The 23,990-nt window shown below is 41.9% G+C and overlaps 2 protein-coding genes across 2 annotated transcripts; both read left to right on the forward strand.

The window, feature by feature from the left end:
• The first annotated feature begins 1,748 nt into the window (after positions 1–1,748).
• On the forward strand, positions 1,749–3,947 carry LOC123171350 (ervatamin-B-like). The gene is made up of 2 exons (XM_044588886.1): positions 1,749–2,046; positions 3,225–3,947. Exons 1-2 carry the CDS (start codon positions 1,836–1,838, stop codon positions 3,791–3,793), a joined length of 780 nt encoding a protein of 259 aa, XP_044444821.1. The 5' UTR covers positions 1,749–1,835; the 3' UTR covers positions 3,794–3,947.
• An 11,132-nt stretch (positions 3,948–15,079) lies between these two features.
• On the forward strand, positions 15,080–20,542 carry LOC542929 (spastin). Its single transcript, XM_044582807.1, has 13 exons — positions 15,080–15,431; positions 15,531–15,622; positions 16,009–16,034; positions 16,519–16,759; positions 16,846–16,941; positions 17,009–17,124; positions 17,207–17,287; positions 17,818–17,941; positions 18,523–18,572; positions 19,224–19,314; positions 19,802–19,837; positions 19,925–20,025; positions 20,158–20,542. Exons 1-13 carry the CDS (start codon positions 15,169–15,171, stop codon positions 20,272–20,274), a joined length of 1,434 nt encoding a protein of 477 aa, XP_044438742.1. The 5' UTR covers positions 15,080–15,168; the 3' UTR covers positions 20,275–20,542.
• The last annotated feature ends 3,448 nt before the right edge of the window (positions 20,543–23,990 follow it).

Genomic DNA, 23,990 nt, shown 5'->3' on the forward strand with positions numbered 1-23,990 from the left:
GAAACGGGTGGCGGGAAATAGTTGGCGCGAACATATGGCGGGAAAGAACGACTGCGGTATGGCGGGAAAGGGTTGGCGGGAAATGGGTGGCGGGAAATAGTTGGCGCGAACATATGGCGGGAAAGGGTTGCGGAATACGTCATAGTTTTACAAAAAAACCAGGGATCATTCGGAAAAAAAATGGTGGCATGCACCAGTCGGCCCACAGCAGGCCAACTGAGCCTAGTCGGCCCACTGCAGGCCGACTGGACCCTGTCGGCCAACTGCAGGCCGACTGGACTTGATCTGGTGGCCGACAGCCCAATCGGCCAGCAGCAAGCAGATGGGCCACCAGTCGGCCTGCTGTGGGCCGATTAGGTCCAGTCGGCCTGCAGCGGGCCGACGGTGTATTATTTTTGAAAATAATATTTTCGGCGTAATATTTCTGTAATTTAATTAAAAAAATGTATTATTTAAAAAAATTAGCCATAAATAGATAGATAGATTGATTGATTGATTGATTGATTGATACATACATAAATATATAGATAGATAGAGGGATAAATAGATAGATAGATAGATAGATAGATAGACGGGTAGATAGATAGATAGATAGATTGATTGATTGATACATACATAAATATATAGATAGATAGAGGGATAAATAGATAGATAGATAGATAGATAGATAGAGGGAAGTTGATAGATACATACATAAATATATAGATAGATAGAGGGATAGATAGATAGATAGATAGATAGATAGAGGGAAGTGCATGGATGAATCCGGGTACATATGAACCCACTTAAAAAAACACTTTTCTAAATGCTAAAGAAACTGAAAAAGGTTGCATGGGTACGTCTCCATGTTCTCCGTGCGTGCATAAAGTTTCACGGAAAAATAAAAAAAATTGTGGCCAATGCAAAAAACAAAACAAAAATTGTGTTTGTGGAATGCTATTTAGGAGCATTGAAATTTCTCTTTTTTTGCGGAGACAAAAGAAAAAGATATTTTTCACAAAACTTTGTGCTGCGCACACACATTTGCGAACACGTATGTGTGAATTTTTCTTTTAATTTTTTTGGCATTTTCGAACGTGCTTAAAATGCTTTTTTTCGAAAACTGGGTGCAGATGTCCATGCGTTCAGGACGTGCCCACTCGATAGATGGATGGATGGATAGATAGCGAGGGTATTATTGTAATTTTGATCCTAATCGGATGTAGGGTTTTCCTTGTGCAGCAAAGCATGTAAGGGCATCTCCAAAGGAGACCCTCAAAGCTCTGGTATATGTCCAGATTATGGTGTCCGGACCGTGTCAATTTTTGTTATCCAATGAAGATCCTTATCGGTTCGCGAAGTGGTTCGGACGTCCGATTTTCAGTAAATGTGAGACAAACTTAGATCGGAGTCGTGACATGCAATTGACCAACAAAAAGCCCCTACGTGGTACTTCTCTTTTTCTCTCCTTCACATGCATGATCCCCTTCTCCTCTCTCTCTCCTTTCAACCGGACACCACAACACAATATCCCACTACATGCATGATCCACCTCTACTCTCTCTCCTCCCAACCAGATTAATTTGTGAATATCTTTGGATGGCTTCCTCCATATGATGTCGCATCATGTCCGCGGAACACGCCCGGACATAAAAACAGACATTTGGCATGTCCACTTGCAGGTCAACTTTGGAGATGCCCTAACCTCCCCTGACATCTTTATACATATGCATCCGTTGGGCCTAATCAGCCACGCACAAAGGCTAAGAACAAATTAAACGTCACACAAAACGATCTGAGGTATACATATCAGAGAGACTAGTGGAGAGCAAGGAAAAAACTTGCACTAAGAGCTCATGATGGCTCTGGCCAAGACGATCGCGCTGCTGGTGTGCCTCCTAGGCATAGCGGGAGGCACATCGGGGGCAAATTGCATCCCGCGGCCGAGGTCGGCGACCTTCACGCCGCGCTCAGCCGCTAGTATCTTTACTGCTCGCACACCGCCGCCGATGGTCGATTGGCGTGCGCATGGTGCTGTCACGCCGGTCATGGACCAGGGAGTTCTCGGTAAGGAAATGGAGCTCGTTGCTTGCTTATTACTCCCTCCGTCCTAAATTATTTGTCTTAGATACGGATGTATCTAACACGAAAAGGTGTCTAGATAAGCAATTTGGGACTATGATGATACTCCCTCCTTTTCGGTTTATAGGGCTTATCTCAAAATTGTAGATTTCTTATTTTATAAATCTCAATTTGATGGTTCTCTACCACATGTTCAGATTTTAAGGTGCATTAAATCATTGCATGCAAGTATTAAGAGAAAATTAACCAATGCATGGACTTCATGCATGCATGCATTGCAATTAATGCATTGGTAAACATAATTTTTGAGGAAAATGAGTGCATTAATTGAGTGTTTTTGCAAACTACGAAAATTATTCCACCACTCACCATCTACCTTGGTTGATGAAATTTTTGAATTGAGCCCTATAAACCGAAAAGAATGTACTACTAGTCTATGAGACTAGCCACAATGGGTAGTAACATAGACTAGTAACATGCCCATGTTACTAGTCTATGTTACTACCTCTATAGTGGGGAGTAACATATGTGTGATAACATGGAGCACTTCATTTATTAGACTATAGGTACATCTTGCATTGATATGTGTGATGTTACTCATACTAGTAGTAAGACCCACAATGGATAGTAACATAGACTAGTAACATGGGCATGTTACTAGTCTATGTTACTACCTCTACAGTGGGGAGTAACATATATGTGGTAATATGCAACACTTCATTTATTAGGCTATAGACACATCTTGCCTTGATATGTGATGTTACAGTAACTAGCTATGTTACCATATGTCTCTCTTTCTTCATTAATTACATGTCACATTATCTATTTTGCCTAGATAGGTGTGATGTTACCACCTATGTTACTCCCATTGTGGGTAGTCTAACTAGCTATGTTACCACTTTCATCTCTTTCTTCATTTATTGCATGCCACATCATCTATTTAACTTAGATATATGTGATGTTACTACCTATGTTACTCTCATTATGAGTAGTTTGAACTACTACTAGGCTCGCACTACATGGATGGAACTTAAGACAGATAATTTGGGACGAATGTGATACTAGTCTATGAACTACTACTTGGCTCTTAGAACATGAATGGAACCTTACTTTGTCCTTCCGGCCCTTCCTTACCAAGTAATATGTCTGATCTACATGCACAGGTTCCTGCTGGGCTATCTCGACGGCGGGCGCCATCGAGGGGCTGCACAAGATCCGCTCCGGAAGACTTGTCCGCCTATCGAGCCAGCAGATATACGACTGCTCCAACAAAAGCATGATCGAGTCGCACCTCCGGGCGTACGACTGGGTCCTCCGCAACGGAGGCGTCGCCTCCGAGGAGACGTACCCGTACGTGGACCGAGTCCAAGACTGCAAGCGGGAGAAGCTGCATATGATCTCTGCGTCCATCACAAGCTTCGTCTGGACCATACGAACCGAGCAAGAGCTCTTGCTCGCCGTCTCTCAGCAGCCGGTGACCGTCAAGATGTCGGTCGAGCCAGCAAGCTTCCTCAACTACACAGGAGGCATCTTCTCGGGACCGTGCGGGCATGCTGGCCACTCCATGTTGGCAGTGGGTTATGGCGCCCTCCCCGACGGCAGAAAATACTGGATCTTAAAAAGTTCTTATGGCGTCCATTGGGGTGATCACGGATACTTCTACGTGCAACGTGGACCTGGACACGATGCAGGCCTCTGCGGCATTGCGAATTACGCCGCACATCCGGTCTAGACTCTAGACCTCTACTCCATCCGTCTTATATAATAATGAAGGCTTACAAACTTTGGTCAAGTTTGTAAGGAAAAACTATCAAGAATTACAATACTAAAGAGATACAATATAAACTTTTTATTCTAGTTGTTGGTAATATTTAATGTCTACAAGATGATAAAAAATTATACCATCGGATTTGAGATAAAAATTTATAGGCCTTCTTTTTAAAAGCGGAGGGAGTATCAGCTAGCTAGGATCTAACTATATGAGGGTAGTCCGAGTGCTTCACCTTGGACTATATCTTTGTCGTCATAACACCTAGATGCGGCACGTTATTTAATGAGGAAAGAGAGAGTGATGATATCTTCATCTACATATAGCTCTTAATTAGCTCCAAAATCAAGACAACTCATACTTTTCCTCTCACATAACACATTAAATGAGACTAGCCACAATGGAGAGTAACATACACTAGTAACATACATATTTTTCTAGACTATGTTACTACCTTCATAGTACGTACTAACATAAGTGTGGTAACATGCAAAGCTTCATTTATTAGGTTGACTCATATTGTATTGGGACATGTGATGTTACAGTAACTAGCTAAGTTACTGAAACTATCCCTCTCCTCATTAAATCATTGCCACATAAGCAAATTTGCTGAGTTGGACTCGATGTTACTGCTGAAGTTACTCCCACTGTGGCTAGTCTAAGAGATCTTTTACATACAACAATAAGATACAATCCACATGCTCTTGCTCCAATAGTTTTTTTCCTCTTGCATACAAGTGTTGTGATTTACGAGATTACCTTGTGGAATTTTGTCCAAGGTGAAAGACTTATTATCAACCATTTCTTGAAGTCTATGTAGCTTTTCAAATAGTTTCTACCAAATATCGCAACACTAGCTATTTTTATGGGGCATGTTGAACTAGCTATGGATGCTCATGAAATTTTGTTCTTAAGGTCCATACATTTAATATATCATGTATGTACAGTGAACTATGTCAGTTAAATTTACTTTTCCAAAATTAATTCAAATACCATCAGGAACAACTCTTCATTTTCCATTATGCATATGTAAATAATTGTGGCTTGTTAATATTGTGGTGCACTAATATCACGCGTGCAAAACACGTACAACTCACTAGTATGTTTAGTGCATATGATATGAGTGTGGCATTGTAGTGGACCAGCGTGCCTGGTCACTTTATCTATACGGCGAGGACATGTGTGGAGATTCGCGTGGCTTTAATGTCAGCGAGGCAGTTTGTTTTTCTGCGATATTAATAGACTGACATGTGGGAATCATGTTTGGCTTTCTTATGTACTCCTTCCATCCCGAAATACTTGTCGGATAGATGGATAAAATTGGATGCATCTATAACTAAAATACGTATAGATTCATCCATTTCTCCGACTAATTATTACTAAAAGAATATGCGGGTATTTTTTGCAAAAACGTTTTCACGCACACCTCATCAGCTATCATCCACTGACATGTGGGCCAAGGCCACGTGGGCAGGACGTACACCCGAATACGTGCGGAGACACCATATTTGCATCATAGGACAAGTTATAGTACCAATTTCACGTATTTTATAACTTTAGACACCAAAGTGACCGTGCTCGACAACATAAGGCACCTCCGGTGTATTTAAACAATGTGAGAGCTATCTGGTTGGATTCTGAACTATAAAAAAATGTTCTGTTGGTGACAACAAAAGCAAATAGTTGAATTTTAGCTACTGGTGCAATGATAGTTCAAACGACTTGCATTTCATATATTTTTAATAATATAGCACCAGTTACAGTTCTGTGAAGAAGAGACTCATTGTAAAAAGAGTTTATGTTCAGTCTTTTTCCTTTAATCATGCGATAGAGTCAATACCTAGAGCATGGCGTTTTGGTGCCTGTGCTCAAATGCACCTGGCATCTAGCCCGTTGCATCTTCTATTGCGACTCGGAAAACGAGCTGTCAGATAACAAGTCTAATGTGTGGGAAATTACTGTATCATATGTATACATGCGCGAACAGTTACATACACGGTGGGCCTTTCGCGTAGCGCCGGAGTGCGATTCAAGTTTGGGATAGAAGACGTTGTCCATTGGTGGACTCTGTTCCATGGCTCGGAAGCATCTGGATCCAATCTTGTCCGTGGCCCAGTCCGTCCGCATATAACAGTTTGTCCACGGTAAAGAAGCCACGTGGTAGCCACCTGTGTTTCCTGGGAGCTGACCCATTTGGTCAGTTTGCCTACAGTGGCGGACGGCAAAGACTTTGCCTATAGTGGCAGACGGCAAAGGATCACCGCCTTTGCCTACAGTGGCGGCCGGCAAAGCCTTGATGGGCAGTGACGCGCAGCTGACGTCATTTGGCAGACGGCAAAGGCCTGATGCTCTTTGTCGTCAGCTAGCGGACGGCAAAGACTGTCGTTAGCCACCTAACGGACTAACAGCAAATTTATTGCCGTCGGCTTTCTTTGCCGTCAACCGCTAATGGCAAAGGCCCCTTTGCCGTCAGCCACTGATGGCAAAGGCCCCTTTGCCGTCCGCTTCAGAAAGCAGACGGCAAAGAAGGTCTTTACCGATCCTATCTTTGCCGACGCCTTTTGCCGTCCGCGGCAGACGGCAAAGGCCTTTGCCGTCCGCCATCCATGCCTTTGCCGTCTGCCTTGGCGGACGGCAAAGTAGTTGATTCCTGTAGTGACCCTTTAGTGCCGGTTACAGAACCGGCACTAAAGGGCCTTACAAACCGGGACTATGACCCGTTTCTGCACTAGTGCTAGCACAGTGACCATCAAATTTCTGACAACGACCAGGCTGTACGCGCATGCATACGACGGTTTGGAACCTGATGAAGACAGGGAACCAGAGGAGTGTGTCGCTGGTCAACTCGGACGGGTTGAATCCTTGGCTGGCCGGAAGGGGGGCACTGGCGGGACTACAAGTGAGCTCCTTGGGCAGCAGGAACTCGAAGGGCATGTGGCTTTGGGAATCGCTACGCTTCACAAGCATTGGTGAGGCCGGTTTTTCCTGTGAAACCGGATGTCTCTGATAACCCACAAGTATAGGGGATCAATTGTAGCCTCTTTCGATAAGTAAGAGTGTCGAACCCAACGAGGAGTTAAAGGTAGAACAAATATTCCCTCAAGTTATATCGACCACCGATACAACTCTACGCACGCTTGACGTTTGCTTTACCCAGAACAAGTATGAAACTAGAAGTACTTTATAGGTGTTGTTGGATAGGTTTGCAAGATAATAAAGAGCGCGTAAATAAAAAGTAGGGGCTGTTTAGATAAAGACACAACTAAATTAGTTTTAGTAGAGAGCTTTTTGTCACGAGAAAGTTATTTGTCCCTAGGCAATCGATAACTAGACCGGTAATCATTATTGCAATTTTATTTGAGGGAGAGGCATAAGCTAACATACTTTCTCTACTTGGATCATATGCACTTATGATTGGAACTCTAGCAAGCGTCCGCAACTACTAAAGATCATTAAGGTAAAACCCAACCATAGCATTAAAGCATCAAGTCCTCTTTATCCCATACGCAAACAACCTACTTACTCGGGTCTGTGCTTCTGTCACTCACGCCACCCACCATAAGCAAATCATGAACATATTGCAAACCCTACAGCGGAAATCCCTCACACTTGCATGACACGGAGAGCACCATAGGACAACACCAATAATAAAACATGCAACTCAAACCAATCTTGATCATCAAATAACCCATAGGACAAAATGGATCTACTCAAACATCATAGGATAGCCATACATCATTGGGAAATAAAATATAGCGTTGAGCACCATGTTTAAGTAGAGATTACAGCGGGTAAGAGAGAGGTTACACCGCTGCATAGAGGGGGGAAGAGTTGGTGATGACGGCGGTGAAGTTGTTGGTGAAGATTGCGGTGATGATGATGGCCACGGCGGCGTCCCGGCGCCACCAGAAGAGAAGGGGAGAGGGGGGCCCTTCGTCTTCTTCTTCCTTGACCTCCTCCCTAGATGGGAGAAGGGTTTCCCCTCTGGTCCTTGGCCTCCATGGCGTGGGAGGTGCGAGAGCCCCTCCGAGATTGGATCTGTCTCTCTGTCTCTCTCTGTTTCTGCGCTCCTCTCTGCTGCTCTTTCACCGTTTCTTTTATATCCGGAGATCCGTAACTCCGATTGGGTTGAATCTTTCGCCCAGATTTTTCTCATAAAATTAGCTTTCTTGCGGCAAAAGAAGAGCATCAACCGCCTTACGGGGTGCCCACGAGGGTCCAGGGCGCGCCCCTTCCTCGTGGCCTCCTCGGGCACCACCTCGCGTTGATTTTACTTCCCAAAAATCATAAATATTCCAAAATAATTCTCCGTCCGTTTTTATCCCGTTTGGACTCCGTTTGATATTGGGTTTCTGCGAAACATAAACATGCAACAAACAGGAACTGGCACTGGGCACTGGATCAATATGTTAGTCCCAAAAATAGTATAAAAAGATGCCAAAAGTATATGAAAGTTGTAGAATATTGGCATGGAACAATCAAAAATTATAGATACGACGGAGACGTATCAGTCTCCAACAACAAAAGAAGATAGGAAGGTCAGACACCTTGCTCACCATGCACGGTTTTCCTTCCTCTTTGGGGAAACAAGCCCGGCGGATCGCGTCATCTCCAACCCTTTCAACACAAGCCCACACAAGACATTTTCTTGCATTGCAAGGATACTCATGAAACCCTCAAGACCTCGCCAAGCAATCCAAGGTGGCGCATTTGGTTCAACATAAAGCCAAATCAGCCGAGCTCGTGACGGACTCTGGGGCTACTAACAATAGAATATACCAGGGGTATCCGTTCCTCGGTAGGGACTATCGCCAGACCAGCCTCGCGGCCCAGCTATAGCCTGGGCCCTGGTAGATCAGCTGTGGTTACAATATGTAAATCGACTTGGACTGTTGTAACCCTACCTCCTGTACACCTATATAAGGGGAGGTATGGCCTCCCAAGTCGGCACCAAATTTTACAAGATCTCATACGAGACGAACACCGTCAATAAAATTAGACATGCAGGATGTAGTGTATTAACTCCACCGTGAGGGCCCCAACCTGGGTAAAATCGTTTGTCTCGCATGCACCCTATCATGATCATCTAAGTGTATTCCGCTCCATGAGCAATCATGGGATATGTCGGGTTTTTTTGCACCAACACGGTGTTTTGCTAAGCAAGGTTAGATCAAGAGGCGTTCATGGCGCTTAAACAAAGCCATAGTAAGGACATCACTAATTGTTTGCCAGACATCAACAATCTTAGCGAAATGTGTGAGTAACAATAAGTAATGACAGAGTCCCAAATCCTAGTTAGTTTTATAGAGCCCAGTCGACCTTGGTTGGGTGACTTTTTTTATTTGTTTTCTTTCTAGATTATGGTTTCTATTCTTTTTCCTTTCATTTCCAGTTTCTCTTTTTTCCTTTTCATGTCAATCCATTTTTTTAGTATATATTTATTATCTACTTATTTTTGTTTTGATTTATCCAAAATTGCGTAAACATTTTAATATAGTAATTGTTGTTGTACATGAACATGTTTTAAAATATGTGATGAGCATTTTATTTCCAATATATATATATTTTAAGATGTTCATGTATATATTAAGAACATCCATGAACTTTCTAAATGTTAACTTGTCTACATGAATATAAGGTTTATATACATATCTTTCAATACGTGATAATTGTTTACTTCATGTACATGTTCTGAAATTATATGCATATTTCCACCAAAAAAGTGCAAAAACCAAAAAAAAACTATAAAAGGATTAAAATAAAAAATTAAATAGTAACATTAAACTCAAAAAATGGGAAGAACAAAATAGAAACACAAAGAGAAAAGGCAGACGAAACAAACAGCGCGTACCATCTGAGGGGGCCTCCTCATTAGCGTGGTATAAATGCTGGAGAACCAGCCAACTCACCCGATCCCCCTCATGCGCCGTTTTTGGCCGGCCCATATGCGGGCGGGACGCCCCCTATTTTTTCTGCCTTTGTTTTATCTTTTCTTTTTTTATCCTTACTCTATAGAATAACTAGACCATGAAGGCGCGCGTTGCCGCGCCCGTTCACTTAAAAAAAGAAAATTATGAATAGTAGAAACCTTTCAGAAAATATGGACCATAGCAACGAAATAAAAGAACTTAGCAAGCCTGCATTTCAACAGACTATACATAATGCCTGTGTACAAAATAGAGACCTTACTTCTGGACGAAAATAAGATGAGCAGTCATCTCACATATTAACGTAAGGTACCAAGACGAACTGATCTAAGTCAGGCCCTAGCATGCAAAATCGCATGATCTATTTAAGTAGCTGAAGTAATAGTAACTTATATGCTCCATTTCTGATGATAAGGTAGTTGTTTTTTCTTCTTCTTCTTTTTTGTAAAAGATATGTGGATGTTATTGGCATAGTTGCACACGAGTTGAACACCGTGCAAACTGCTAATATATCTAGGAGGGCTATTAAGTTGATAGATCCCCAGCTGAATGTTTGAGACAACTCTAAAAACTAATGCTAATATTTTTTTAATTGCTAAAGTTGATAGTTGATATATAGTGCAACACAAAAACTGCAGAAGTCAACCCGCAAAGAAAAAAAACTGAAGTCTAGCGCCAAGCTCACACAATCATATGGGAAAGGAGAATTACAAAGAAGAATAGGGCTCAAACATAACGGAAGATGAAAAGCAAGGGTTCCTCGTAAAAAAAGAAAAAAGAAAAGTCAACCCCGTCACCATTTCACCAGCGAGATGATGTTGCATCCTTTTATGTTGGCAGGCTGCTGTTCCCAGTTGGTCTCTCTCTACGGGCAGAGAAAGAATTGAGGCCCACTTAGTAATTTCTTGGCCCGATTGATTAGAAGAAGCCCAGGTCAATCCCAGGAGCAGCAGCCCATGCACGTTCGGCAACCAGGCCGCACAGGGACACACCGTGGAACAACTGAACAATCTGGTCCGTTCATATGCTAGATCCGACGGCTCACGAGGTCAAATCGCTGTGAGACGTCGTAGCTCGCCGAGTTATACTGTTTAGCAATTCGGGATTTCAAATAAGTTGTAAATAGTAAGCCATCAAGTTTATTTGTGCATACTATGTGAGGGAGGGCCCTAAGTCGTAGAGTGTTAAATTAGCTGCCGTGCTTGATTCACTTGTTCTCTTTGTTTATAGTGCGTCATTGTTTGTTGCTCTGTTGTACTTATTGTTATCGGCTCAAAGTTGTGCCCGTGACTAAGACGACTAGCTAGCTAGCAAAAGGACAAAAAACCAAAAGCAGCAATCAAATTTAATCTCATTGACAAATACTAACAATTTTGATAGTCAATTAGATGCAGTTCTCAGCCGAGTAAGCAGCTATAGTACGGAAGGTAAGCTACACAATTAGATATGCCCGGATAAGTGTCAGTCACAACTTTGATTGACTCTACAGCTTAGCACAGTCAAAACTGCGTAGCACATCCATGATTATGAACACAATTAACGCAAATGAAATTGGGACTCAGTTCCATGTTTTTGGATAATTCGGAAGTTGTACAAATTTCATCTGGGATACTACTTCTGCTTTGGTACAACCCGTACTAAATCTGAATTCAAAGTTAAAGACGCTCCGTTTACCTCCATCGCTAGCCCAAATCTTCAAGTGCGACATTTACCAAGTAGGAAAGTAAGATAGATCTAGGGATTGAATATATATGAATTATATCTAATTGGATACCCATCATATCTGTTAATGCAAATCGTGTACCAAATGTGAATGCATCTGAAACACGCCCTGCTGAGTGGGACCCTCGGTGGATTGGCTAGTCTCATCTGATCTTTCACAAGATGGCGATCCGTGCAACTTCCCATGCATGATCTGAGGGGCCAGTATCAAGCATCGTCAAGAATAGACTATCATTCAAAAGCGGGCTACCCGTCAAGACGAGCTGATTTGTCTTGTATCCCGGCCGTCATGGCGAGCCGGATTCTCCCCTGGGAATATTGCACGCTAGGCATCCAGGTCCAGCTGCATTATGTAAGTTTATGTGCAATTTCTTTCTTGAACGCAACCTCCCATGCACTGCGTAAACCGTGACTTCACCATCTGCGTTTTGTTTTCATTGAGTGGAGCTGCAAAGGAAAAGGAAAACAGACCGCTTGCATGTGCTTGCTTGCCAAACCTTGCATTTGTAAAATAGAAATTGTAATATGTGTATGGGGGCCATGGCCCCCTTGACCCCACCCCTATATCCGCCAATGAATCAAATCATTTGTATTAGTGATAAATCTTAGGAGTTGCTTCTTTCGAGTTCGTGGCAGGTCTTAGAAGATTTGTGTGAATGTTCGATTTGTGTAAGTGTTCACACAAAGAAAAATATGTCAGCTAAATGGTGCAATATATGACAAATAGGCTTCCTATTGTTCGAAGAAAAACCTACATACACAAGCTTCCTATGATGAGTATAAGGGCCAACTCCCTATCCATAACCTATGAGTATTATACGTAGGGAAGGGCAGTTACCAATCCACAACAAGGGGTTCAGTGAGACATTCTCATCCATCTTGAACTATCTCCATTGCACATACCTAATTTGCGTGAGACGTTTGTAGCATGTTTGCATAATAATTTTTTCCTGCCTTCGTTTTATCTTTTATCTTTTTTATCCTTACTCTATAGAATAATTCGAGATTCATATAAGTTGTAATTTTTTTCAAAAATGGTATTTTTTTATCAGGAAGTACTAAAATGTGCATGAATAATTTTTTCATGATTTTGAATAATGTTCGGGAAATAAATAAATTTCGTGGATTCAAAATGGTTCATGATTTTGATTTTTTTTGGGAAATCTAAAAATGTTCTTGATTATGAGAATTTTTGCGTATTCAGTTTTTTCATGAATTTAAAAGTATTTTTGAAATTAAAAAAATGGTTACCAATTTCCAAAATTGTTCCCATATCTCCAAAAGAGTTCATCAATTCAAAAAATTATCATTGAATCGAAAATATGTTCATGCATTCCAAAAAATGTTTGTAAAAAATGTTCATGAATGCAATCGTTGATGCAATTTTTTTTATCGGTTAATTAAAACTTTCTCTAGTGTCATAAAAATATGCAAACAATAAGTGTTTCATAATTTGTAAAACAATGTTCGTGATTCAAAAATTATTCATGATTTAATTTTTTTCCTAATCTGATTTTTTACAATCTGATTTTTTATTTGAAGATTTCAAATAACGATAATGAATACGAAAATATGCCTGATTTCATAACAAATTCACGAATTTGGAAGTTGTCCGCAAAATGAAAAATAAAAAGAAAAAAAACATAAAAGAGAAAGCAAAATTAAAATGAAAAGATAAAACAGACATGAGATATAAAAATAATAAAAATAGAAAATGAAAAATCGGTTAGAGCGAAGATGAAAAAAGCCAAAAAAACTGAAAGAAAAATTAGAAAAAGACCGAACATTATGAAAGTAGGAGGGAGCTTGTTTGGCTGGCCCAAGTGTAGATAGTGGGTGAGTGGTGGTACGCGTTTGGTCGCTATTTGGTGGGCAACCCTATATCTCTCGCTTGGCTTGAGATGGAGGGTAGCCTGGCCTGAAGGTGACCGCGAGATGCGCCAGCCAAGTAACTGCCTACTTTTGCTTTTTTTTATGACTTTTAATTTTGTTTTTATGCTTATTTTTATATTTTATTTTATACATCCAAATATTCTTAATATTTATATATATTACAAAAACAATTACATAAAACATTTAAAAAATGTTAGTCATGCATTTGAAAAAGTTATATGTGTATATAAAATGTTTCCGATGTTTACAAATATGTACAATGAGTATGAAAAGAATTAGAAATAAAAAGTATAAGTTTTAAAAAATATGAATAATGTATTTGGAAAATGAAACATGTATAGAAAATGGTCATGATGTATACAAAAATGTATAATGTGTATATAAAAATGTTCCTGATGTAACAAAAAATATAAGTTTAAAAAAATGTTAGTCATGTATATGAAAAATGTCAAAGGTGTATATATAAAAGGTTATACATGTATAAAAAATGTATCATATAAGAAAAATGTACAATTTGCATGAAGAAATTAGACATCAAAATATATGTTTGAAAAAATTTGTCATATATATGAAAATTGTTAAAGGTGTACTCCCTCCGTCTCCAAATACTTGTCGGAGTAATACATAAAAATGGATGTATCTAGAACTAAAATACGTCTAGATACATCCATTTCTCGGACAAGTATTTCCGGACGGAGGGAGTACTTAAAAATATTTTATATATATACCAGAATAGATATTGAAATATTTATTTAAAATTAATGTTTATCATGTATTTGAAAAATATTAAACATGTATGTAAAAGTTTTTTTGACGTGTATGGAAAATGTATAATGCGTAAAACAATGTAGACACGTGGTGAAAATATAAAAGAAAAAAAACTAATAAAGAAACGAAAGTAAATAACAAAAGGGCAAATAAGAAAACCGAAAAAACAGTGCAATAAGGAAAGAGAAAAAAACCAGGAAAGATTCAAAGTAAAAAAGGAAGAAAACAAAAAAAAAATCTGTGAAAACCGAAAAAGAAATGAAGAAAACCAGTGAAAATCAAAAGAAAACTAAGTCACAACAAAGAAAAATTTGAAGAAAACCTATGAAAAAATAAAAATAACCAACCAAAAAAAGGGAGAAAACAGAAGGAAAGTACAGCAAGGGAACCTTACGCGAGCGAGTCCTGAGCCGGTCCGCTCGTGCTGCACCTGAATTGATAGCAGATTCCATCTTTTTTTTTTGTGTCAAAGCAGATTTTCTTTTTTTAAGACAAACTCTAAAGCTCTTTATTTAATCATCACAATGTTTACAGGCAGTGGCGGAGCTAGCAGCAGGTTAAGCCTGCTGCTATGCTATGTTGAGTGAAGTTGTTCCTAGGCCTGCTGGGGCTATAGCCATAGCTGCCCCAGGGCTGTCTCCGCCAGTATTTACAGGGATGAATAAAAGACCATCAAGTTGGCCTAAACCAAACATGGCGGCCAAACCCGGTGCCTCGCAAACTTGTGGGCCTCGATATTTGAGCTCCTAACTCCATGAACTATATTCGTGTGAAGCGAGATATAACCGTGTGGGGTAGGGCGGGCCCTGTGTGCGGATATGGTCTTTGGCCCAGAACAGTGTGAAGTCAACCGGACGAAAGATACCATCCGGCCCGAGAAACGGCAGCGTCGGCCCACGGAGGAGATGCGTGCCTCGGGGGACTAGACTCCTCTCCGGCCTCCCTCCCCCAACAACCCCAAGGCCCCACGCAAACCTCCCCCCTCCCCTCCTCCGGCGAATCTCCGACAATGCTCCCCCGCGCCGGCGCATGAGCTTCCTCCGCGCGCTCGCGGACTCCCTCTCGTCGCTCCTCTTCGCGCCGCCCATGGACGCGCCGGCGGCGGCCGTGGTGGGGGAGCGCGTGGCCGTGAAACTGCGGGGCTACTTCGAGCTGGCCAAGGAGGAGATCGACAAGGCCGTGCGCGCCGAGGAGTGGGGCCTCCCCGACGACGCCGAGGCGCACTACCGCAACGCCCTCCGCGTCATGCTCGAGGCCAAGGCCGCCCGCGTCCCCGACGCCGTCTCCTCCAGGTGCCCCCTCCCTTCTATTCCTTCCCTCCGGTGCGCCCGCGCGGCTTGATTAGGGTTTGATTGAGGTCGCTGATTGGTGTGCGTGTTTCGATTTTGCAGCGAGAGGGGGCAGGTGAGGGTGTACCAGGACAAGATCGCCAAGTGGCAGACGCAGGTGGAGGAGCGGCTCAGGGTGCTCGGCCGGAGGAGCGGTGAGCCTCCCTGCTCCTCTTCGTTTTCTCCCCAGTTTTACTGACTTCTCAATTTTGCGCGCATGTGAAACTTGTTCAGCGATGTGTGTGCACTTCTCAGTACAAACACGTTAGAAGAGGCCAAATATTCTTGCAACCATACCTGTAGTTTGTTGTGTTAATCACTTAATTGTGTAAATTTACTAATTTAGGGGTTAATGCCTATATGTTTCCATTAGTGAATTGTACATTTCCCTACGTTTGCGATTGTGGACTATAATTCGTTGGGAGTTAACTATCAGTAGTTTGATTGTTCACATAGATCCTACATACATTTCCCTACTGTTGCAATTATGGACTTCAATTAGTTGGATTTTAACTTTCTTTCATTTTGTCTGGTATTGTAGGAGCGGCTGCACCAGTCCCCAAGAAGGTATAAGCTTCTAGTGTTGACTTTTTACACGTGGTACATGTTTTGCCTGATAGCTTCAACTGTCTAGTGTCTACTTGGTACATTCGGAATTGTCTTGTACCTAGCGTTTTAGTAAAAACGATTGTGGCTTTTTATTTGCTTCCTTCCCGGTTAACAGAGTTTTACTGATCTGTTGATTTGGTACTGCTGTGGTGCTACTTTATTAATCGAAGTCTGCTCAACATGGATATGTTCTTGTCAGTTCTTACGATTAGGACTTAGGAATGCTAGAATTATATCTACTTGAGTACTTGTTATGTGCGGTAGCAAACATTGATCAAAATAAGTTGTTGTAAGAAAAGGAAAGCTAGCTAGATGCCTGGGTTACATAGTTATATATTGACGTTATGAAGTGTATTTTCTTTGTAAGGAGTACTTTGCAGCGAGTGCATTGGTCGAGAAGTCCTTCTCCATTACCAATTTACCATGTGCGCTATTTCTGCAGGTTGTTACAAACAATCAAGTAAATAGGCCTGAGAGACCAGCATCAACTAGCTCCCGTAAGTCAGCTTTGCAGTCTAGCCCCACCTTTAACAGAGGTGGTCAAGCATCCTCTCATCAGAAGAACAGCGTTGGTGGATCCAAGCCAGTGCAAAGAGCTGGTGGAAAGGATGATGACAAGCTTGTTGAAATGATAAATACAACAATCGTGGATAGAAGTCCATCTGTCAGATGGGATGATGTTGGTATGCAACCATTGACTTTCTTTGTGCGTTCTGGCTCAAGCCCAGTTATTAATCATGGTGTCATCACTCTCTGGTTTGATCTGTAGCTGGTCTGGACAAAGCAAAGCAAGCACTCATGGAAATGGTTATCTTACCTACTAAGCGAAGGGATTTATTCACTGGTCTTCGGAGGCCTGCGAAAGGTAAACTTGTTCGTGCTGAAGGTTTCCCTTCTCTGGATCTTTTCGAAAATTCATAACTATTCTTCAGGGCTGCTTCTCTTTGGTCCTCCGGGGAATGGGAAAACAATGCTTGCCAAAGCTGTTGCTTCAGAATCTGAAGCAACATTTTTTAATGTTTCAGCTTCTTCGTTGACATCAAAGTGGGTATGTGGTTGTTGCTATATATGTTACTTTGTCAGATACTTACATATTTCGCTGTCTGAACCTTATTTCGTGGGCAAAACAGGTAGGGGAAGCTGAAAAGCTTGTTCGGACACTTTTCATGGTTGCTGTCGAGAGGCAACCGTCTGTTATTTTCCTGGATGAGGTCCTCATTACAAACCTTACCATTCAAATTTTGTTGAAATTATGTACTAGTAATATTTATTTATTTGTTATTATTATTAAGCTTGCCGATGTTATTTTGACCATGCTATCACTAGTTGTTCGGATAGGGAAATTGGTCGCTTGTCATATTTTCAGAATGGTTTTCTTTTGGAGTGTTTGATTTGTTTGAACCATGCGCTTGTTACAGTTAAAAGTGTAAATTCATGCTTTTTCTAAAATTTGCACAGAATAGAATAGAAGTATGCATTGAACATTGTACATATTCTGCATAGGCTTATGCACAAAGTTGCCGTTTTCAGTCAAATCTTCCTAGAAGTTTGGATGAACAGTTGAGCACATATATAGTATCTGCATTCCTGCTATCTTAGTATAAGATCTTGAAATGCTATTCTTTTAGAAGCACCAAGTACAAAGTACATTTCCGTTAATTGTTTTTTTATGTATCCTTTCCCCTTTTGATTTTAAAAGTGGGATCTGATGTGTTTTGTTCTATTTTACCTTACCATCCAGATCGACAGTGTAATGTCAACAAGGTTAGCTAGCGAGAATGATGCAAGCAGGCGACTGAAATCTGAATTCCTGATCCAGTTTGATGGGGTGACATCAAACCCAGATGATTTAGTAATTGTGATAGGTAAGCATATCTTTCTTTTTTGATTGTTTAATCCTGGTTATCTTTTGCACTATGCTTGCTTCCAGTGAAAATACTTAGGACACAGCTATCATGCAACTATTAGTACTTGGTCGCAATCATATTATACAGAATCCCCATACTGTAAACATTTATTTGCTAGGACAGTAATTTGTGGACATGCAATGCTGTTTAGCATTTCTTCGCTGCTGCTGTTATGTTATTCAGTATATCCTGTATTTTGATCAGGTCTATTGTCTATTCCCTCTTCGTGGTATAAAATTGCGGTTGAGTTCTGCAAATAAATGACCCTTGGAACCAATACTCAGTGCCTTCATTACTTCAGCAGCATTAGGACATAGAATTGTTTTGTCACGAGTTGTAGATTAGACATTTCTGAAACAGTTTGCAGCACAATAGGCACACCAGTTTGTGATCTTGGGTGATGTATAATTTGGCCTCATTGTAATTTGTTAATGAATTGATGAATAAACATTTTATCACATAGGTACACAAAAGTTTCACTTCTTTTTACGAAATTTTCTTGAGTGTGTATCTTCTGTTAATGAAAATCATTTGGTTAGGAGCTACGAATAAACCACAAGAGTTGGATGACGCTGTTCTTCGAAGACTGGTAAGATTGATCTTACATATATATTTAGGATTACTGTTGCTGTTTCATGATGTCTACAAATTTCTTGCATCTTGCATCTAAAAGACCATGCACAGGAGTATGTGCTGCTTGGTAGCTGGTACCAGTTCCTGACACCTTTGCCCCCTACACAGGGTCCTGTGGCAACCAGAGAATTGTCGGGAACTGAACAGCAAAATTCTATCAGTTTTCTCTAGTTACAACTTAAAAATAGTGCCTTGCTATGTCTGCCAACTCCTTTTGATAGAACAAATTGAAAGCATTATTAAATTACTGTGTTTTTCATTGAAAATATCAATTTTGCGGTGTCATCTTTGGACATTAGGGAACTTGTTTTCCTACTGAATTTCTGGCACTTTATCATCCCCTATTTTGACTTCGTCTCTATTATCACTATTTAAACTTGGTTTCTACATTCTCTGGCTACCAACTCCTGATAAAGCAAACTGAAAGCTATTGTTAAATAACCGTGTTCATGGAAAATAGCAAATGCTGGCATATCATATTTGGACATTAGGGCACTTGTTTTCCCTACTGAATTTCTGGCACTTTATTACCCACTATTTTGCTTAGTTTCCATAATAAGCATTACTTCTTTAATGAATGTTATGTTCTATTCAACCATATAAACAGGTAAAAAGAATATATGTGCCACTGCCTGATCCAAATGTACGGAGGTTACTTCTGAAAAATCAGCTCAAAGGACAAGCATTCAAATTGTCCAGTAAGTTATACTTTCCTTAGTTATACCTTCAGACACTTGCTCTGTTCAGTTGTTTCAGGGCCACTTTTGCTACCATATTTTCTGCATCTACCCCTTATTCACCTCCAAAAGTACATTAACTAACAAACTAAGCACCTTGGAAGTAATAGTGTATGCATCACTATAGTTTACAAAATTGATTACTTTGTTTGCCATTCTGTGTAAAAGGTGAATGGACATCCAAAGGTTTTATATTGTAAACAAATTGTAGGGATTCACATACAGCTCATAAAAAATGAAACCTTGGCATCTTCTTTTATTTTTGTGTCTGATGTACAGTTGCACAGCACATAATAAGTGGTGTGATAGTGATGTCGAGAAGATGAGCTCACGGAAGCTGGAAGTTCCGTTTTTGCATATCATCGTACCTAGCCAGTACTTTCTATATGCATGTAGCACGAGTCTAGTACTGCCCACGATGTTTGAACCTGGAATTGTTTCCTTACAGATCATGATCTAGAGAGGCTTGCTGTGGAAACTGAAGGTAAATTCCACTTTCTATTATATGTTCATTTCTGAAATGATGGCTGATGTGGTCCTTGATGATGAAGCATATCTATATGTCCCTTAGGGTATTCTGGAAGTGACCTGAGAGCCTTGTGCGAGGAAGCTGCAATGATGCCGATCAGAGAGCTCGGTCCACAGAATATTCTCACCATTAAAGCAAACCAGGTGATTGTTCTGCAGTTTCTGAACTTGTATACTGAACCGTCAACTTTGCTGTTTGAAATTGTTGATAGTATTATCTCGTGAGTAGTTCATGGCCAAGGATGAAGCACTAACTTTTTGCTTACCGTGTTGCAGCTGCGACCATTGAGGTATGAAGATTTCAGAAATGCGATGACCGCGATAAGGCCGAGCTTGCAGAAGAGCAAGTGGGACGAGCTGGAGAAATGGAACGATGAGTTTGGCGCAAGCTGACAACAATAACCTCCCCATGTTCATGGGATGGTTTTACTTCGGTGTGTACATATATTTCTCCGCGCCACCAAATGGATTGCAAGCTGCAAGTGTGTCACACAGACACACACATACACCCATTCAGGCATCCGATTTGTAACAAGTAAAATGCTGTACCAGGAAAATCCATTGGGTTCATGAGCCATGTGGATCAGCTGAAATTGCACATGGACTCATGTTGTATAAAATCAGTGCCTATACATAATAGTAATGCTTATGATTTCATCTCCCTAACTGTGTAAAAAGGCCACGTTCCATATACACAATTTATCCTCCAAACATGATTGAAGCCTTACTCGAAGCACACCGAAGGATCGAGAACCATCAAGCTCACAACTGACTTCAAGATCTTATTGAGGAAAATTCATGCGTTCGTAGCACTTGATCTTATCGTCTTTTATCATGTTTATTTGGATTCTTAATTTAGTTGGACCGTTTTTGTGTTTGAATTTGCGTGGTAATGTTTGAGAACATTAAATTTTCTATGTATTTAAATTATGTGCACTTGAATTCTTAAGTATTGCACTAATATGTTGTGATAAGTTGGAAAAAGGTTGGATCGGTCTGCAAGATGAGAAAAAGTTTAATCCCCTAAAAAAGTTGACATTTGGATACGGGATGAGTTTTGGTCTTTGAATAGGGCATCTACCAGAGATGTTCTAAGTAACTACACCTAGAAAATTCACTGCAAGAAGATTTACACAAATTTAGAAATGAAATGCTATATGCTAGTAATATTACTCTGTATGTTCCAATTTTATCAAATGTCGCCGAAGGAACAAAGCTAGTAATATTACTCTGCGGTTGTTGTTTTCACAAATGCAACACCGTTGGTGGACAGTGGTTTATGTAGGCAATCTAGGCCATTACGGGTACCGAGATATAACAACGCCAGCGGAATTTCTGAGTGTCATGGTCTACGGCTACATCTTGAAAACCGGGGGCAAAATAACCACATGAGGACTCCTTACAACTTCAAGCATTTGGACTCCTTATCAGCGGATTGAGACGTCTTTGAGGCGGATTCACACAAGAATGCCCATCTAGGTTGTGTAAAAGAGGCTGAAGGGATAAAATTTGTAACAACCTTGTAATTGTATAATAATTCCTGGCGCCTTTCAAGCCTAGACACCTAGTAATTCATATGCAGCCCTATCTCTACCGATTTATATATGTATCATATCGACCCGTCAGTGCTGTAGGAATTGGACGAGCAGTATTGTAAGGGACCTATGTTTATATCTTGGACATTGCTGGAGCGAAGGTAATGTTTAATTGAATTTATTAGGTTATGTCAGTGCATACTTCTTCAATTCTAACACACGTGTGGTAATCTCTTCAATTATGTTTTGATTTTCTATATTCGCATTTATGATAGAACTACTCGTTGTTGCGTCATAGAATCATGTGCTTTTGATATGATTGGATGCATCTCAACCATAAATATTTCATCTAATGGAATGCCTTCTTTTTACCTAAGCCAGCAACCAGTCCATTGTATGGATTATGTTGTTGCGAGTTGGTGGGAGGTATCGTTGTTAGGAGTTTTATGGCGTATAGCTCATTTGACCCATCGATCATCGACACTATTGTCATCTCCACACTACCGAGCCACAACCCCCCTGCCTTGAGTTCCTACCATGAAATAGGATGGCGAGATAAGACGAAGGCCAGTATCTATTTGCACAACATTGGAACGATGTTGTCCGGTAATCTTGTTTATTTTTTCTATACGATAAATCAATATTAGGACGTTCTCATGGTTTGCTGGTATAAAAAAAATATGAGAATTTCTATTTGACCCTCCATTCTATTGCAGATCATGATCTGGAGAGGCTTGCTGTGGAGACTGAAGATAAACTCCATTTTCTGTTTTATGTTCATTTCTGAAATGATGGCCGTTGTAGTCGTTGACGATGATGAAGCATATCTGTATGTCCCTTAGGGTATTCTGGTAGTGACCCGAGAGCCTTGTGCGAGGAACCTGCAATGATGCTGCTCAGAGAGCTCGGTCCACAGAACATTCTCACTACCAAAGCAGACCAGGTATTTATTCTGCAGTTTCTGAACTTTGTATGCTGAACTGTCAACCCTGCTGCTTGAAATTGTTGGTAGTATTCTCCCGTGAGTAGTTCATGGCCAAGGACGAGGCACTAACTTTCTGCTTGCCGTGTCGCAGCTGCGACCATTGAGATATGAGGATTTCACGAGCACGATGATGGCTCCGTGGTTGGGCATGCGGTTGTGCAACCTACCGACCCGAGTTCAATTTCTAGAATTGACAGGTGATGCACAGGAGTTTTCCCTGTTTATTGAGAATCAATCTTGGTGTGTGGTGGAACCACTCCTCAAGAAATATCTTGATACTCATTTAAAAAATTATGAGGACCATGTTTATCTTGGTACTCGTACTAACATGGCAGTATTCACCACTAGTTGGTGCAGAGGCCAGGAAGTGAAAATCTCTCCCTTTTTAAGAGAATCATTATTCTTCAGGCGACTCCTTCACCATGCGGGCTGCGGGTGGGGCGTAACAGAGGCGGCCCTCGCTTCGCCTCCCTGGGCGACTCCGGGGAGATCAGATCTTCGCTGCGCCGCCTCCCCTCATCCCCTTCCCTCCCTCGCCGCCGCCGGAGACGGCCACCGGCAAAGCCCGCATGGGTGCCGGGGAAGGTGGCAGCAGGGATCTCCGAGCCCGGATCGATCCCGTCGGCCTGCGGGCTGGAGTATCGCATCGGTGGCTTGCGGATCCTTGGGCGGCGGCCCTGTCGGTGAGGCGGTGGCGTCCGGCGGCTGGCGACGTCTGCAGGCGACGCTAGCCAGCGTGCTCGGCCGCGCAGGCGGCGGGTCGCTGGTGAAGTCTGGCCGTGGTGCGGTGCTCCGTTGCGTCAGATCTGGAGGTTTTTCTCCTGTTGCCTTCCTCGTCGTCCCGGTGGTTTGCGGCTGCAGACTCCGGCGATGGTGAGCCCTGGCGTTGTACTTTGGGTTCGAGGGAAACCTTGGCCGGCCTGGCCTTCCTGACGGCGGCGACGCCCATGGGCGCCGCTTTCCTTCATGAAGGCACAACCGAGGGCCCAACCCGGCCGGGTGAAAACCTTCAATCCTCTTCGGATTTGGCGGCAGCGGCGTTGTTCGCGTCGTGACCTTCCTGGAGGTGTCGTCAGGGGCACTGGGGCTCGGTTGGGAGTGCAGAGGAATTGCAGGTGGAGGGGATGGGACCAGTGGCAGCAGGTGGAGTTCGCCAAGGAGGAGCAGCGTTGCATCTGACGCGTCGACAACGGTGGGTCTCAGCGGCATGGAGCAGCAGGGTCTCGCTGCTGGGTGTGTGTTGATGGACGAGCGCAGGATGGTGGCGTTGTCTGGCGTCGTGGTGGCGTCGACGACAGCTAGACCGGGCAAGGTTGATGCGCCAGTATAGCTCTGAAGATGGAGTGGTGGCAGTTGGCGGCGGCAGCCTCTAAGAGTGCGCCGGATCGGTGGATGTCCTATTCCCGGCATGTGGCTTGGTTGATGCCTCAGGTCTTAATGTTAGGTTTGACTGCGAGGTCTGTTTGGTATTAGGCCAGGACTATCAACATCCCTTCATCAACTGGATAGGAGTAGCGACAGATACTGCGTAGACGGTGACTTCACACTTACCGCTGTATTTTTTTATAAGTTTTTTTAAATAATTAATA

The sequence above is a fragment of the Triticum aestivum genome, chromosome 7D, assembly GCF_018294505.1.
Source record: "Triticum aestivum cultivar Chinese Spring chromosome 7D, IWGSC CS RefSeq v2.1, whole genome shotgun sequence".
Classification (NCBI taxonomy): Eukaryota; Viridiplantae; Streptophyta; class Magnoliopsida; order Poales; family Poaceae; genus Triticum; species Triticum aestivum.